Source organism: Erpetoichthys calabaricus, chromosome 10, assembly GCF_900747795.2.
Source record: "Erpetoichthys calabaricus chromosome 10, fErpCal1.3, whole genome shotgun sequence".
NCBI classification, from domain to species: Eukaryota; Metazoa; Chordata; class Cladistia; order Polypteriformes; family Polypteridae; genus Erpetoichthys; species Erpetoichthys calabaricus.
Window position 1 is genome coordinate 42293886 of NC_041403.2, and position 18612 is coordinate 42312497.

The following is an 18612-nucleotide window of genomic DNA, read 5'->3' on the forward strand; positions in this document are numbered from 1 at the left end:
CATCAATAATTAAGTGGAAATTATTTTGCAAGTTTTGCAGAAAACCACAGATGACACTGTAGCAACACTACTAAGATCCCAGCAACCCCAGGAGTACTATGTCACTGGGAAGCTTAAGCAGTTGCCGCAAAGGCTGCTGGGTGAAAGATGAGGTCACTAGACTTAAAAGTAAGCCACAAGAAGCTGTCAGGATTGCATTTGGCACTTTTTTAACACTTTACTGAGCAACTGGATTACAATTACACCCATCAGATTACAGATTTCTCCTGATTTCTGTTCTTCTCCTGTGCTCACTTGCTTTTGGGATTTCATCTGGGTCGGAAAACGACTTCATCTGAGGATCGCTCACAACTTCTACAGATTCCCACATACATCGGCATCATGGTAGGACAAAACTTTACATAACATTCAGGAGGCTGTTCACAGGAGATTGAGTCATGTTTATCGTGTATCATTTTGTGCTTAGTGTTTTCTTGGATTTCTTTCGTATCTTATTAAGAAGCTAAACTTTGCAAAAAGTTACAGAACGTCAAAGAACTGCTGAATTACGCACTTTGTCTGAGGGGCGCCACGCATCTTTATCTCAACTGCCAGCCTCACACACCTAATTTGCTTGAGCAACGATCATTCTGTCTCGTGTTTCTTGCAACCTTTTTGCATCTCTATGCAATAAAGTTGAAACATAGAGTTAATTATGGGCCCAACATGCGTTTGTGGATTTTCACATTTGCAGGGGTCTTGCTTCCCTAACCCCCATGAACCGCAAGGAGTAACTGCATATATAGAGCAGAGTTTCCTTCGCCATAAACTTGGTACTTAATAGTTGGCAAAGTTTGCTGAACTCCACAAAATGTACAGAAGTTAATGTGGAAGGAAGGACTAAACTAGTTTTGAGTGGATTACAGTGCTGCAATGGAATCTTAATTGTCCCTGAGAGCTAACAGAAGCATCAGCCAACTATCTTCGACTAATTATTGTGGCTACAAATGTGATCTGAGCTGAGAGGTAGTACTGCTAACCTCTGCGCCACCATACCTCAAAAAACAAAAGATGCAAACAGAACGCTAGATAGCCATAACAAATGGCCACAAACCAGCATTAAGCACAAAAAAAATCAAAGCATATATCATTGCGCTCACAGAGTTCCAAACTTGCGGAACACATCGGCCATATAAAGAAGCATGGGATTGTTCCATTGTTTGGAGTCCCAGCACCTGTTACCATTGGAAAGTCTCTTTTGTGCTTTTTTTTCTTCCATGAAGAAAACAGAAACGCCACGTAAACAGTACAAAATGTTTGATTATTATTATAATATTATTATTGCACAGGGTCGCCTGTGTTTTCTTTCTTCGGGAGGGAGAGGGCTCAACTAGGCTTATTTTGAGATAATAGATCACAGGGCGCAGTTGACAGATGAATATTAAAATCACAATCAAGACATACTTCTAAGAGTTTAATTATACTGCAATAAAATACACAAGCAAAACTTTATACAACAATTACACCGTGATCTTTTACTGAACACTGTTTTTAATGTAATAAAAAAATTGCACAGTTTTTCTTTAAAAATAAAGAAAAAATTGGAGGTCAAGAGAGACATTATATATCTTTACAGAATTTATGAGTCCTATGAATTGTTTGTTCAAAATGTACAATACACAGTCAATGAAGAAAAGGTAGTTTTCTTAGCAGAGGAGTATAATTCTTTGTATTATAGTCCATTTTTCCTGTTCATCTTTTAAAAGAAAAACTTAGAAGAAAGCAGCTAAGTGTTTAAAAAAAACAAACTAATAAATAAGATTCTAAACTAAGTGCATTTTTCTTTTTTAATGTATGAGCTGTTTCTGCTCTAATCATCCCCACAGTTGCATAAAAATGCTCACAAATTATAAAAGAATATATTAGAACTTTAACACTTTCTATGGCCAAGTTATTCAGTTTTTAAAACTTTGTCACTGGGATAAAAAGCATTTAAAATACAGTATGGCACAAAGGGTGTGTGCATCATATATACACATACAGACACACATACACATAGATGCATTCTTGAAACACAAATACACAAAAGACTTCGACAGCAATTATACAAAATGAGCTTCCCGGTGTTCAAATTCTTGTACACGCTTGGACCGCAGTCTTTGATAAACAGGCTTCGCTTCACTTTGGCTAAACTCCTCTGGGCTAGAGTTAGGAGAAGATGGCTGGGCAGGCGAGATATCGGACATTGTGCCACAGTCCGTTTGCAAAGGTTCTCCAACTATAGGCTTGTCCTCTGAGCAATTTACTGTAGCGTCAGGAATGTCTGGCACTTGTTCAACTGGTTCCTTGACAGGATTATTTGTAGGTGGCTTATAGAAAGTCCCTGGAGGTGGCTGTAAGGTCCGTGGAGCTCTCAAAGCAGAGGAAACAAGGTTCAATTCTGAAGATATATCCTCTCTATTGGCTGTCCTTATTGGGCGAACTGCAATGGTGTAAGGCTTCCTAGGTTGCAAAGCGCTTGAATTTGAACCAATTGTTGAAGGTACTTCTTCTGGCTGGAGATCCTGGGGAACATTTGCCATTATCATAGCTGTCCTGTGAGTAGTTATGTAATGTCGGTATGGTTTCACACTAGGCTTTTTAAATGTTTGTGTATCATAATACGATTTTCGGCAGTATATGTTAGCTACAGACACCACCTTGGTTGTCTCCACGTTTTCCTCAATTGTAGGGCTCCTTTCACTCTGACTCAAGTTTCTTGAATTTTTCTCATTCATCTGAGAAGGGTTCAATAGACGCTCAATGGGCATGCTTATAGGTCGATGAACTAGTTTAGATCTCAAAGGCCGCATCTGAACCTTTGCTATGGAGTTATCAGACTTGCCAAGAGCAAAATTAGCCTTCTGACTTTCTTCAGAAATTGGCTCTGTACAGACACCATTGAATTTCTCTGCTGTTTGACCCACAGTTCCTTCTAAAGCAGAAGAAAAAGGAGAAAGGGAGAAATTCAAATACTTATAAGCAAAAGTATTTCAAGGTTTGAAAATTATTGCACAATTTTCACAGCCATTCTAACAGCACAGTACACAAAATTGTTATAATCTTAATAAGAGTGAATGCTAGGAGAAAGCAATTCTGTGAAACGGTTTAGATTAATGAGACTAGCCATTAATGGTTTAACATTCCCAAAATGATTAATTACATTTAAATAAGATAAATATTTAAGTACTGTATGCATCACTATTGATGGACAGTATAAATACACCACTTACGCTCCATTCTGACAACCAGAAAAAGTATATTAAAAACATATCACTCAAATGCTGAGATAACTTTTAGTATTCAATGGAAATACTATATCACTCACAAAAGAAACTGAACAGTGAAAAGGTTATAGTTTATGCATAAAGGTTAACATTTTATATATACAGAACATCACAAAATTTCAATTAATTGTTAAATGCGCATATTGCTTTATTGAAGTGTCTAAACCATTCACAAGAATACATAATAAATCATTAACAATATCATCAGTCATCTAACAATATTGCCATATTCATTAAAAGTAACTGTAGGGGATGGTGACATAAAAACTGTGGTAATGAGTACTAATAGGTGAAAGACAGCTTTTTAGGATTTGCGCATGTAGCCATTGCTGTTCCTATAAATGACTTCAGGGGTGGCCAACGCACCGTCACATAGTAAGTTATACTGCATTCATGCTAATTACATTCACTGATATTCACTAATTATCTATTTTTGCTCAGCTTCCCACTATACATGAGGCAGCTTTGCAAAGAACAGACACAGACTGAGGACTAGGACACGGAAACCAGGAAGGGACAGAGATGGACAAAAGGTTAGTAATTTGCAGGTGAACATTCATGTGTATTCTTATACATTTAAATGTAAAATTCTATTCTTTTTTTTTCCATCCATCCAGTTCTTCACTTGTCAATCCAATTCGTGGTAGTTTGACACATGTATATACACACACATAGACACACAGGAAACGCTATCGTATACATACAGGTATACACATGTTGCATAAAATCCAATATTAAAACTATACATTAAATATTAGGTCAGATTTAATGATATACTGTATAAAAATAATTTACTTTTGAGCTAAATAAGCACAATATAAATATATTATTTATTTAATACTTTTTAGCATTCTACCTGAAGCAGCTCTTTATTATAAAAAGTAAAGGATCTGTAATTAACACTTGCAATTCATGGGTCAAATGCTTTATAAGCTTCTAAATCAAAAACTGTCACTATGTCAATTATTTTATAACAAAACAAACGAAAATCCTTACAATGTTAAAACATGTTTTGGAAAAGGGTATCCTTGAAGTAATCCCCAGACAATGCATTTGCAAATTCTAAGAAATGAATATACATTTATTTTCTATCATGGAATTTGAATAATTTAATCTGATTAACCTTGATTTAAGTGAAATGGTCTGCTCAGTTTAAAGAATCTAGATAAGAACTAGAATATTTTGAATTGAAAAGTAGTCCTTAACTTCAGTCTGGGCTGGCAGGAAATAACTTTTAGATGTTGTTACATTTACATGAATGGTGTTTTAATGCATAAAGGGCAAATACACATTTAACACAAATTAAATTATAAATAACAATAATCTCTCTATATCTACATATAGGCTCAAATGCATACACCCATGTATAGATGCTGTGTATTTCCACCCCATAATCCTGTACTAAAATAAGTCAAAACTGGACATGCACAACCATGCTTCTGTGAGATTTAACAAATGTGAAGGTAAGTGATATCCAAAAAAGTAACACTATTTCTTTTTTGTTTCCTAAACTGTCCTCTGATATTGGTATAGTTCTCATTTTAACATACATTGTGTTATCACAGTAATAATAGCTGGGTTTTGTTAACTTATTTGAAAAAGTAAAACAATACTAACCATTTGAAGAGTCACTTCTATCCACTGTGTGTCTGACATCTTTCATTTCATCTATCAGATGACTGGATGGGATTATGGAAGAATGCCTTTTATAGACTTTGGAAGTTTGCTACAAGAACAATAATACAGACAAAGGAGACTTAACTTTCAAATAAAACCTAAAAAAAAAACCAAGCCAGTCTGAAAATACAGTAAAAATGCAAACACCACGAAACTGCAAAACCCCTTACTTCTTTGATGTCCACTAACGATTTTGAGTGTCTCTTCAGATGCTGTTCTTTGTCTTGTGCCGATAATCTCATTATCGGGCTTTTCAGTTGTAATGGTGAACTCTCGCCGGCGGGAGGTGACGAAGGGAGAGGTTTTAAGGAGACATCAAACATTTTATCAAAGTGTGTGATGAGAAGCTCAACAATTCGGGCCTGATAGGGGTAGTCCACCAAGGAAGACAGGGAAACATCCGCATCAGTCTGCCTGGGCTTAATTAATGTAGGACCAAAAATGATTCCCAGATTGCTGGCACTCATTTTGTTTTCCTCTTCTTTGTCTGCAACTCTATTAAAATAAAATTAAACAATAGATTAATCAGAAGTTTGAAAGTACTGTACCAGAAGAGATAGACAGTCTAATTTGACAATTTACAACATAAACATTTCATCTTGAATAACCTTACTCTCTGTTTTTCCTCATAAATAGCAAACATTAACTATTGCTCCATTCCAAGTTCCATCTCTGTAAAGTGCTGCCAGTATTTTTTTCACTCAAGTATGCACATGTCAGATGAATAAGGATTAGGTGTGACATTAAATCATAGCACCTCAAACTAAGATGACTCTAATAAGCTCTACCCCATTGTTGTTTCATGTCTTGACCTGGAGTTCACTAATAACTGAAAGACATGTATGTGCTCTAAAGAGGAGTACTTGCATAACGATACTTTATAGCATAGGAACAAATGGCTCGAGCGGAGTAATGTGTGCCTTGGAGAGCTGCACCACATTGGCTCTTAAGCTATGTGAATTCTCCTTTAGTTCAAATGGCTAATGTGCTGCTGTTTCTAAGAAACTCTGAACACATGTCTCAAGAACTGTATGCATTAAATTGATTGGGGTCTTGACACTATGAAGGCAATGATTTGTGATTTCATTATAACTCCCTTCTGTATTTCTGATTTGTGACATTATATTCACAATACAATTTATACAAATATGCAACATTTCTCCAGCATTCATATCATGTTTAAATTGTTCTTCTAGTAAAGTATACAATGTAAAACACTACCTCGTTTAAAAACAACTTACCGGTGCAAATGACTTATGAGATAACGCAGGGTGTTGTAGTGAGCAGGAGGAAGTTGTTTGAGCAGATCTCTAATCTTAAAAATTATTCTGTTTAACTGGATGCTCACGGCTGGTTTCTCTGATCCAGGGTTTTGACCATCCACTTCATCTATCATAACCTGCTGACTTTCCTTGGCCAGACCAATCAGTTCATTGTAAAGACGAAACAAAATTAGTGGCTCCGGAAGCTATAAGGAGTTCAAAATAAACAAATGAATAAATAAATAAAAAATAAATAAAAATACAAATACAAATTTACTGTAACAAAATTGTATCATACAATACATGTATCAGTTGCTGAGTTTAAACTGCAGCTTAATCTCTTTTTAGCAAGGATACTCTTAGTATATCACATTCAGTAATCAGTGTTAATACATCAAAAGGTTTTTCTATTGGTTGTTTGTAGCTTGTTCAACATTATAACACACTTCACATACTACAAGCTTAAACCATACTCATGACTTCTCAAAATAGTAATTAATGTATACAACATTATCCAACCTGGTTAATCTAGCTCAGGGCCGCAAGAGACCAAAATCTACCTTGACAGCATTAGGTGCTCTCCAGGAAACAAGACTGCACAGGAGATCATTCCATTACAGGGCCCATTTATGCACATGTCCACACTCATTTTTGGCTTTGTCAACCCCAACAAAATTATCTTTTACAAATTATTTCAAATTTTGTTCATATTTTCTGTTTGTTAAATTTTAAAATGCATGGTTTAAAGGGATTATTAATGTGTGAATTCTGTCCTATGTAAAAGTCAGTTTTGGGAAAGTGATATACTTATTTCTTTTCTGTAACACAACAATTCAACTTAACTGATTTTTATTCTGTGCACATCTCAATAACAACCTCTTAAGATTACACATTTAAAAATAATGTTAAACACAAAATAAAAAATAATATGCAATAAGGCAAAATTATGAATTCAATATGTGCATTATTATACGGCATGTTCTATTTTTTTATATATTTTCGTAACATACCATAACATTCTCAAACTCAATCCTGTTAAAGGTCAAGTGAACTGGAGCAAATCCCAGAAGTAATGGGCAAAAGTTAGGAAACAGCCCTTGAAGTGGTGCCAGACCACTGCAAGACCCACTGGCCTAAGTACAGTCTGGAATATGGGTGGAAAAATCCTTGAACCTACGTGGGCATGTGTGTGAGTGGGCCCTGTAATGGACCAGTGGCCGTCTCCGGCACCGTTCCCATCTCTGCCCTAACAGGCTTGACTCCAGTCTCAATTACATTAAAACAAATGAGCGGATTACAGAAAATGAATAGTTAAAACTTACATTTAAATAGTGAATAACATGGTGTAGTTTACGTGGGTGTGACACACATAATTGTGTTCATTTTCTACAAAATTATGCAGACAGCGAAGATGTCCTTGGCTGTCTGCAAAAATCTACATTACCCCACTTGATGTTTATATTAAAAAGGACGGCTAAAGAAATGTTGCTATCAACTTGCAAGCAAGCAAGAACATGTGTCTTTAATTAAAAAAAATCTGAATTCTAGTACCTATGCTGCTGGACCAAGTGTTGGTAAGGCCATCAGTGGGTGCTTACCCTATGGTCTTGTGTGTGGATACCAAAGCCTCAATGCAGTGACAAAAACAATGTTGGAAAAATTGTTGCCATTCATAAGATGAGAAGTAAAACAGTCAAAAATGGTAAGGTGTTTCTCGATGTTCTGGCTAAATTTCCTTCCAAAACCCAGTAATTCTAGCTCCCTAATTATCCCCTGTCCCTTACTGGCTAAATATCACTCATATCCCTCTACCACCCAACAGCTAATATGTGGTGAGTATACTGGCACAAGAATGGCTGCTGTCTCATCATTCAGGTTGATGCTACACATTGGCGATGATTGAAGTTGTTTCCCACTGTCTCTGTAAAACTCTGAGTAGGTTTATAAATGTAAATTAAAATAAAATTAATATAAATTAAAAACAGAACAACTGAATGTTGGAATGTGTGAGGAAATCTAGAGTACCCAAACAAAAAACTAAACAGACACAGGCAGAACAAGTAAACTCCAAACAGGCAGTGCCAGGACTATAAACCGTGTGTCATCCATCCAGTAACAGGATAATCCTTACATAAACTGACTTTATATGAATTATACAAAACATTTATTATCTGTAAGCAGTGAATCTTGAAGGATGAACTCTGGCAATGTAAGATGGAAAAAATTCTGAGACTCACAAGCAGGTTAGTTGGGCTTTACAAAAGAGAGAGGCATGCATGACAAACTGCATAGGCAGGAAGGAACTTGCAACAGTCAGGCATATGACTCAAAATACAAGAACAATATAGAGTCTTCTTTATGCCATAACTCACTGTTGGCGGATTTTTATAATGCAAGGGGATGATAGTTTTATTGCTACAATGACTTTTCACATGTTAAAATACATGTTTTTCCTTAAAAATCATGTGTTATTTTCACTACATCTGTGTTCATATGTCTGTCATTTCCTGAACCTACAAGTCCATTACTGAATTACAGGTAGGTAGATAGATAGATAGATAGATAGATAGATAGGTAGGTAGGTAGGTAGGTAGGTAGGTAGGTAGGTAGGTAGGTAGGTAGGTAGGTAGGTAGGTAGGTAGGTAGGTAGATAGATAGATAGATAGATAGATAGATAGATAGATAGATAGATAGATAGATAGATAGATAGATAGATAGATAGATAGATAGATAGATAGATAGATAGATAGAGTCTGTGGCTATCCAAGAACCTACAGAAATAAGACAAAAACCTACTCTGTTGGGAATATCTGTTCATTGCAGGGCCCACACAGCAACACTCACTCATTCTGGGACAGTTTAATGTCATCAGTAAACCTGATAAGTCTACTTTGGGACATGAAAGGAAAGTTGCCTGAACTGAAAAGAATGTGTAGAACCTATACAGAGAGGCCAGGAGGTGAACCTTCAACTACCTGCAGCTTTGAAGTAGCGATGCATACTACTGTAATACTGGACCCCCATGTAAAGGTTTAAAAAATTAAATTTTATATAAATAACAAAAAAACTGACCACATCAGCCCAGTCATCATCCTGCTGCTCACAAAAGCCCTGTTACTCAAAAATCTGTTGTAATGTCTTCCATTTCCTGGACTGTGAGAAACAAGGTCTTTCCTGAATCACTGGCATGAATGAACCCTTGAGAAGATGACAGTCTTTCAAAGGGCAAACTTGCTAACCCTATTTAAAAGCCCCAATCAAACTAATCTGTACATCTGGTGTCAAATAAAGTTAGTTTTTTCTTTCTATTTATATTATCTATTTTCAGGATGTGGCATGAAAAGAAGTTCCCAAAGAAAGAAACACAGTGAGACATGGGGGAAAACATACAAGCTCGACACAGACAGTTGCCAAGCTGGAATTCAACCCAGTCCAATGGAGTCGTGAGGCAGCAGTGGTAAACACTTTCAGTACAAAATAAACCTTATCAATTCAGACTGTTACAGAGCTACTATAGACCAAGACATGTACAGAAGAAGAGATAAGAGTAAACAACACATATGTTCCTAAGTAATAGTGACTGCAATATTTCAATATATCAAACACGTAACGCATCCCCCCATTTCACTTCATCTTTAAAAGAGTTTACCAAACACAATTGAACAATTTAAGAAAGACAACCTGTTTGAAAACTATTCTCTCCAAGACGTTCACATTAGAAAAAGTACAAATACAAGCAACCAATTATGTAAAAAGTCTTTGCACCAACCTGTCGGAGGTAGAGCTTCAAAACATTGCTGATGTCATGTGGATACAGGTCCGAAAGCTCCACCAAGTCTTTCCCATTTTCAAATGCCTGGCAGAGCTTCTCTACTCTTGATTTTGCTCCATTGACACGATAGATGCCCTAAAGAAAAAAAATCACATGAAAAGTAAATTAATACAGAACCTCACTTACAAAAACATGTCAAATTGCCATCTCTTATACAACATGAAAGAGGAAAATATGGAACAATATATATGAGGTACCTTAATGTTCAGAGCTCGGTTTTCAATTTCAGATGTGCACTTTTTGATGATGAAAGGAATCCCATCTGGGTTGTTTTTTGCAGCTTGAGTAAAATCAATGCCAAACAAATGAAGACGCCCATGCAATTTCTTATGACCACACTGAATTGCAAGGGTTTCCAGACACTTCTTGTGACATGCAAGAGAACACTGCCAAAATAAAAGTGAAGTACCACAAGGGAAAGCATAATTACATAATGTAAGAAACTAAACTGTGATAAGCTACAGCAAGAAAATAAATTAAATTGAACACTTTATCTACAGCAGAAATCATTGCTACTGCTTATATTGCAAAACCTTATTTAAAGTTGGTGCCTCATTTGAGTTTATAATATGAAGCTTGGGCTTATGATTGATGCATCCCAAGTTCAATGGCTTAGCTTCAAAACCCACTCTGGTCCTTGTCTGTTTAGTGTTTGCACTTTTCCACTGTGTCTTTGTGTACCCTGATTTTCTACACACAATCCAAAGGCATCCTTGTTAGGTTACTTGGCAAATCTAAATTAGGCCATTGCTGTTGACCGTGACTGTGTGACTATGTCTGTCCAGTACCATCAAGATATGACCTAGCTTTGTGCCACCTTAAAAGTGCATGTTCTGAAAATGAACAGAATATTAAGACGTTTGTACGCCAAAATAAAAGTAAATTATAAAATCTTTCAGTGATGGGTACCATATAAATGCACTTTGTAGAGGTGCTGCTTTGTAGTGAATGAGCTGGTTTATAAATCAAAAAAACAAGGTCTGTTGCACAAGAAATCAACACACTCTCAGTGTCTGGATCAAAGTTTAATTTCCAGATAGACTGCCTTTTGTTCAGAGATAATATTCTCTTCCCATGATCTCTGGTTTTCCCACAAACACAACAGACATGCTGTTAGGTTATCTTGGGTATTAAACTAGTCTGGTGTGTGTGAGCTCTCTATCAAGATTCTATCCTGTTTTACACTGGCAAAGGATACTTCTGCAGAACAAGTCTGATAAGTCTATGTGGACAAAAGAGATTAATCATCTGATGATCTCAACAAGGCTGGCCACTCCACATGAAACAGGGTAACAAGGCTTTTTTGCTTTCAGTTTTACTCAGTTTGTTATTGGCTAATGATCCTTCTGAACGACACTCTCAAATGTTTCTGTTATCCATACTTTCTGATCTTTATTATTAGAATAGTTGTGATATATTACTATCATCTTGACCATCCCAATGATTCATTATCTACTTTAGGAAAAGTTTTTTTTTTTTTTCTTTCATAAATCTGAGTGCCCTGCACATCATTATACACCTTACATGCAAAAAAGCAGCACTAAAATTAAGTTACCACAATGGCAGTGTATCGGATCACAAGAAAAATGCACCATATGAGACATTCCATGTAGTGTTACAAGAGAGTGTCACAAACATGAAAAGGGATGACATACAGGCTACATACAAGGTCCTTGTCAGGACCAGTAATGGCTGTTCATAAAACCAAACATTAAAGTACCTCTTCGCACTCTGCACCATGGAATACAACAAGGCTGTCACATTCCCTGCACTTTGAAGGGGCTCTCAGCTTCCTTAGCTTGTGTGTTTGTGCGGCTTTAGACATTAGAGCATTTCTGAAAGGTCCTGGAGAGCTTGTCATTTCTGATGGAATTTCATTTAAATCTGGAATCAAATACACAACAAAGAAATAAATATAAACTGATGACAGCTTGATCTTTGTCACTGCAGCTCTATGTTATGTGGTTCTCACTTTAGAAATAAGCGGAGAATAAAGTTAAATCCTACCAGACCAAGGCAATTGTGACCCCAAAAAAAACTTTTAAAGCAAATGCCCTATTATAAAAGTGGTCACTGGAATCGAGCACCAACAGAAAAAATCAACAACAAAAACAGAAATACCCCCGTATGCACAGAATCAAACTTACCATTGTCTGAAGGTGAAGGGGGCTCCCTTTCATCAAGGTCATCAGCTGAGGACATAGTACCTGTGGAAGGAGTCCTTGGGAGCCTCCGTTTAAAGTCCCCTGCAGTTAAAAAGAGCCACCTTTTCAAACAGAAACAACAGTGCCGAGCAAAGAGGTCTAGTTCCATTTAGATGGTGAGGAAGTCACTGACAAACTAACTTGACTGCTAAGCTTGGGGCAAACTTTATACCTGCCCCCTCATATGAGAGGCTTACTACTGATCAAAAGATAATGACATGCAGCCTTGTTTACACAGCCATCATTAGCCTAAATTACAGACAATTCGCACCCGGAATACACAACCATGCTTGGCTCAGTCACACAGTAGTAGGAATGACTTTGCTGAGAAAAACACAAATAGAAATACTTTTAACATTACTAACGCAAAAGGTAAAACAGCATTTTACTGTAAGGCTTAAAATATAACCTTTGTAAACTGAAGCTAAGGAAGCCAAAGAATGAAAATGGCAAATTTCATGACATTGTTGTCATTAATACTAGTTATTACCAGGGCTTATTTCATTACTTTCAGGACACTGTTTAATGATCAAGCAATATACCTGTTACAAATCTAATACATTACAGGGTGACATGATGTCCTAATTAAACAAAACTGCTACATTATGGTTTAATCTTCAATTCCCAAGAATAATCACTAGCATTTTCTATTTTTATTCAACAGTACCTGGACTGGCACTTGGGGAATCCATAGATCGAGATTCACTGCTGCCACCGGCACTCTCTGAATCACTGCACATTCCTCCTCCCTGACTGTTGACTGGCCACACTTGGAGAGGACCTTGGGTCTTTAGCGCTGGTGAAGAGACAGCACAAACTTATTTTTAAAAAATGATCTGCAATTGATACTTTTAAATGATGTGGTGACACTTATCTATTCTAGTATATCTGTGATATATAAAGTGTTTATTTTTTATAACAATAAACAGAAAACAAATGTATCTGTAAGAAAAAGTAAACACAAAATACTAACTTTTCAAAAACAGCTCATGATAGCTAATTAAATAATGTTTTAAAATATTTAGTATATTAACAGAAATCTGTATTTTACATGAACAGTTGCTAAAAGACACAAAATAACCAAGATAACATTATATACATGCAAGTCAGGCATCACCACTTGATTCAATATAATAATTTGAAAAAAAAGTTAAAATAATAAAAATAATAAAATTCACATTTTTTTTCTAAACTGAAATAAAGCAGTCAGAAAGTTGGAAGGAACGGGTCCGTTAAAGAGTAAACTTAGTGATTTTATTAAATTAAATTTATTCCTGTAAAGCACTTTTTGATGGTGTGTTTTTTGTGATATAAAACATGGTTTAAGTCAGTGGTTTTGAAAATATATTGGTTCGAAAGTGACCGCCGTTGTATCAAATCAAGTAATTGTATGGTAAACTACACTTTTCATTGAATGGCACACATTAACAAATACGAGTAAATACTGTACACGTCCAACATTTAAATATAGAATATACCATAGGTGCAATACGCACGGTACTCATCTTAAAATAACTCGACACCCGGGTGTTTAAAACTGAATTAAACTTTGCGTCCATTTCTCCTTTTAGCTGATAACCTGGATGTTTCTGTTTTTACAATTTTGTTCATGTCCGTTGTAAGTGAAGAGAACTCGAAGTGGAAGTTTTAGGTTGCCGGCTCATCTAGAATTTTAGTGCACATTACTGCACAAAGAAAGACCAACTTTGCACTTTCTTATATTCGGCAATTCCATGTGCAACGAGACGATGCTGCGAGTGACTTGCTTGCTGGCTTGGTGTACAAACATGCAAGAATGCTGTTTTGTGAAACGTCAGGATTTTCTTAGTCTCATTTTAAAAAGACGAACGATTTCTTTCTGAAAATCGTAAGCTTTGTTTCCAAATGTATATCGGAAGGCGTCACGCTTTGTTTGGTTGTTCCATGCTATAGATAACGCACAGCTTCCCATTGCTCGCCATGCTTCAATGTGAAATTAAAAAATTATCTCAGAAAATATAAGTTGCATCTTCTTTTAACATTCCTGTTTGCTTCCGATTTTGGACTCGTCCATGTTCGTTGGCTTTCTTAAAGAAGCATGCGGTGTATAACAGGTTATTGTCATCTGTTCGTAACTGCACTTTTGTCAGTCCTTTTCAGTCCCCGATATGCAGCAGGAAATTGGTCTTTTGAGTGAATGGAATCTGCAGAACTTTAAAACACTTAAGCGATGGCATATGCTTTTCTTTCTTTTAAACTTAAGCTAAAAACCAATCTAGAGCGTCAAGTGTTAAGAGTGTTGAGAAACACTTCGTTTTATCATTATTATTATTAAATAAAAATCCGGCAGCTGCCCGATGTCGTGCTCCCAATTCCACTCCTTCCTGCCTTGTTTCTACTGAAAGTACACTCTCTCGCTTGGCCTCAGCAAGTCTTCAGACTTCAAGGTTTCTCTCTATCAGCACCCCATCACCGACCGAGTCTCAATTTTAAATTCATCTTCATGTCAGTTTGGAGAGTCTGACCCTGGTAACGGCAATCTCATAAGTCCATGAATCCGGTAATGCACATCACTGTGGCCGAATCGTCGTCTGCATCGCATCTGTAGTTCGTACACGAGTATCGGGGTGTCTGCGATACCCTAACTTCCCAGGTGAGGAGTTATTACCGGTGATTGACTGGAAACCCGATTGATTGCTTTTCACATAAATATCAGTAGTGGTATAAATGTGGCAACTGCACACGGAATTATGATAAGAAGAGAACTTGGCTCGAAGTATCTTTCACTTTGGCAAAGCACCACTAATGAAAATGATGACTGAAACTGTTTTTTATACTATTACCAGTACTTAAGTAGCTAGCTGACACAGTGAAGCTGCGATTAATTTTTAATATAACGTCTTCCTAAAAAGCAACAGATCATAAGCATTGCTAAACAATTTGCTAAATGAATAAAAAAAATGTACAGCCAGATTAGTGTTTAAAAGAAGATATTAGCTATAAATAAATGTGCTATTATTCGAATAGCAAGAATATGATTTAATCATTTATGGTGTGTAGTGTTTTTCAGGAAAACATATGGTAAGAATTGAAAACTCATACATAAAATACAAATTAAGAAGCAAAATAATTAAAAGGGGATGTGTCTTATAATGATAACATTAAATAAAAGACACCACCTTCCTTGTACAAACAGTTTAGATGCACATGTCAGGATAACAGTGGAATAATTTCCATTCTAATCCATGATACAAAATGCACTAAGAAAAAAAAAATCTATTTTAGTATACCTGGAGCTGATATGATATAAAAGAATAAATTGGAATTTAACTATTAGCCAAGGAATGATTCAAAATACATATAAAAGCTAGTTTAATTCTAAGAGTGGTTGCTCCAATAAACAAGCGAGTAACACTGAATGCTTTAGAATGGAACTTAAATCCAACAATTAACAAAAAACCCATCGCACCACAATTGGAGGGAATGCACCACATTCCTTCTGTCTGTGATGTCTTCTCTTTCAATACATTCACTAATCCTTTTTCTCACAAGACAAGCCCAGTTAAAAGCTGCACAATTATATATCATTTAACTAAAGAACACTTCAAAAACCACCCAAAGAAAATACTTGCATGTTAAACCAACAGACAGGAACACCTATGCTATGCAGGCTTTGACTCCCCCATGACCCCAAATGGGTAACACAGCTTTAGAAAATAAATGAATGAGAAAAAAGTGTGGAACTGTCTCTCTCTTTCCTTCTGTATAACATCACAATATTCTCAAATCAACTTAATCCAATTAAGTCACACTGGGCCAAATCTAATCGGGCACAAGGCAGAAATGAGCCCTGTAGTAGGCGCTTGTCCAGTAAAGAGTGCACATAACCACACAGACAAATGAGCAAGTCAGAATCGTCAATCAGTATAAACCCCATGACAGTGAGATGGGAGATGAAAAAAAAAAAAAATAGAGGAAAACCCACACAGACAGGGGAGAAAAGAGTAAACTCCACACAGAGAATAGGCATGGGATTTGAACCCAGGCAGTTGGATCCAGCAAACAGTAGTGCTAACCACTTTCTTACTTACTAACACAAATATTATATATATGGTGTGTGTGTGTGTATAAAATATATATATATATATATATATATATACACACACACACACACATACAGTTAGGTCCATAAATATTTGGACAGAGACTTTTTTCTAATTTTGGTTCTGTACATTACCACAATGAATTTTAAATGAAACAACTCAGATGCAGTTATGTTAAAAAAATTCTTTAGCTGCCTCACATTTTTATGCAATCGTTTTGTTCACCCCACTGAATTAAAGCTGAAAGTCTGCACTTCAACTGCATCTGAGTTGTTTCATTTAAAATTCATTGTGGTAATGTACAGAACCAAAATTAGAAAAAAGTTGTCTCTGTCCATATATTTATAGACCTAACTGTATATATATTTATAAGAACATACACACACCACAATGCTTTTTTATATTTCATTTTAATTATTTATTTATAGACCTGCAATACCTATTCAACCATACATTATTTTCTTGCTTAATCCAATTTCAGGATCACAGGAAGCCACAGTCTATTCCAGAAGCATTATATGAAAGGCAGGAACACACTTAATATAAGGTACCATTCCACAGTACGGCACTTTGGTGTACATTTACACTTGCTCATATGGGGGCCAATTTTAAGTTGCCAATAAACATAAAATGTGTGTCTGTGAAATATGGGACTAAAACAATGGTATTTGGAGTAAACCTGGTAATTCCACTCATTTCATAGAATATACTGTAAATATTATGTTTTTCCTTTCTTTCAATTGAATTCTATATATGCCCAACTAATAAAAGATAAACCTCCTAAAATTGTGTCTCTTCCTTCTTTTCATTTTTTTTTGTGAAAACAACCTTTACCTATACAGTATACTGTATATGCACTCATATTTTCATGTGTGTGAGTGTCTGGAATTGGTGGTGATAGGGTGAAAAAAATTTTCAGTCAGTTATTTTTCTGAAATATAAATATACATTTTTCCCTTTGTGCTAAAAATAAACATCCTGAGCTTGTCTGTATTCTTACTGATAAAACAAGCCTCTGATAACTAAAAATTGCCCCATGTTAACAGTTTCACTTCTGCTGTCGCTTGTTGATATGGTGTTTAGAATAGGAAGTCGGAAAGAGCGATTTTTGCAGCAGTCTGCTACACTATACTGGCACACAGTAACAGACTGTCTAGAAAGCCCAGTTGTGAAATTAAGTTCTGGCTACAGTTTCTAGTGCTGCCAAATATCCATTAACAAGTAACTAATGCTTACAAGGGAAGGCCTTAAAGATACCTGAAGTATGAGTGTAGAACGGTTTGTCTCTCTTTGGGGTAATATGCACAAAACTAGTTTAAACCCTACCTTGAATGTCAGTACTACTGCATGATCTTTTATTGCCCATCTTTTCTTTGCGCAAGTGTACTGGACTTTCCACATCATCGACAGCCTGAAAATCTGCTGAAGTGACTGACATCTGAGACAGGTTTCCATGTGAGGAATGTGCACTGTTTTCAGTCCTTTTGCCAAAAGTCAGTCTGAAACGAGGAAGAGAAAAGCAAAAGCATTGGTTATAATATATTCAAATAAAGATGCTAGTATAAGCATTTACAACATAAATAACTAAGTAACAGAATTAAGCTTTTATTGTCAAGTAGTTCAGATTATTGCATATAGGAGTTACTTCTAGCCTATAAATAAAGACAAAAATAAACTTTGGAACTGGCTTCATTCTGTAATTATAACACATTTATACTCAGTGGGGAAAAAAGAAACAGAGTAACATTTTATATAAGCTGGTGCACTGTAACATTTGGAAAATCAGTGGCATATAGTGAACAAATTTAAATATGTTGTGATATAAATGTATACATACATGCACACTACAAATGTTTTAAAAATAGCTAAAAACATCTACAGGCATATCTTCATAAAAATGCAAACAAAACCACAGGCACAGGTTCTCTGCTCTCACCACAGATATTTCCTGAGGAAGGCCTGTTTGGCTCACACACAATTACTACTTTTTTCTCTTCTTCTTTCTCATTGCATAAGCTTTCACTTGATCAAATATATGGACTTTGTATCTAACACTGTTTAAACTTTGTTAGCAATTTCAAAGTAAGGGTCTTCTCAACCAAAGGTTTTGTCCTTACGTGCCTCGTATGTCTAAGAATGGGTGTTTGAACCTCATGTCAATGCAGGGCCTGAACCCACCAGTATTACTTGAACTTTCAATGCATTCTTGTTCTGCATGTATTGTCAAAAAAGAAAAACACCACCACTAAA

General features: G+C 36.0%; 1 protein-coding gene across 2 annotated transcripts in view; it reads right to left on the reverse strand.

The window, feature by feature from the left end:
• Nucleotides 1–1440: 1440 nt before the first annotated feature.
• arhgap29a (Rho GTPase activating protein 29a) overlaps nt 1441–18612 on the reverse strand; it is a 185899-nt gene continuing 168727 nt past the window's right edge. For both annotated transcript variants that reach the window (XM_051933276.1, XM_051933277.1), the window contains 10 exons: nt 17689–17861; nt 12948–13076; nt 12224–12322; nt 11797–11960; nt 10274–10462; nt 10014–10151; nt 6224–6450; nt 5153–5477; nt 4923–5031; nt 1441–2953 (listed from right to left, as the gene is read on the reverse strand). In XM_051933276.1, the coding sequence (XP_051789236.1) occupies nt 2082–2953; nt 4923–5031; nt 5153–5477; nt 6224–6450; nt 10014–10151; nt 10274–10462; nt 11797–11960; nt 12224–12322; nt 12948–13076; nt 17689–17861 (2425 nt within the window). In that variant the 3' untranslated portion in view covers nt 1441–2081. The remainder of the gene's footprint in view (nt 2954–4922; nt 5032–5152; nt 5478–6223; nt 6451–10013; nt 10152–10273; nt 10463–11796; nt 11961–12223; nt 12323–12947; nt 13077–17688; nt 17862–18612) is intronic.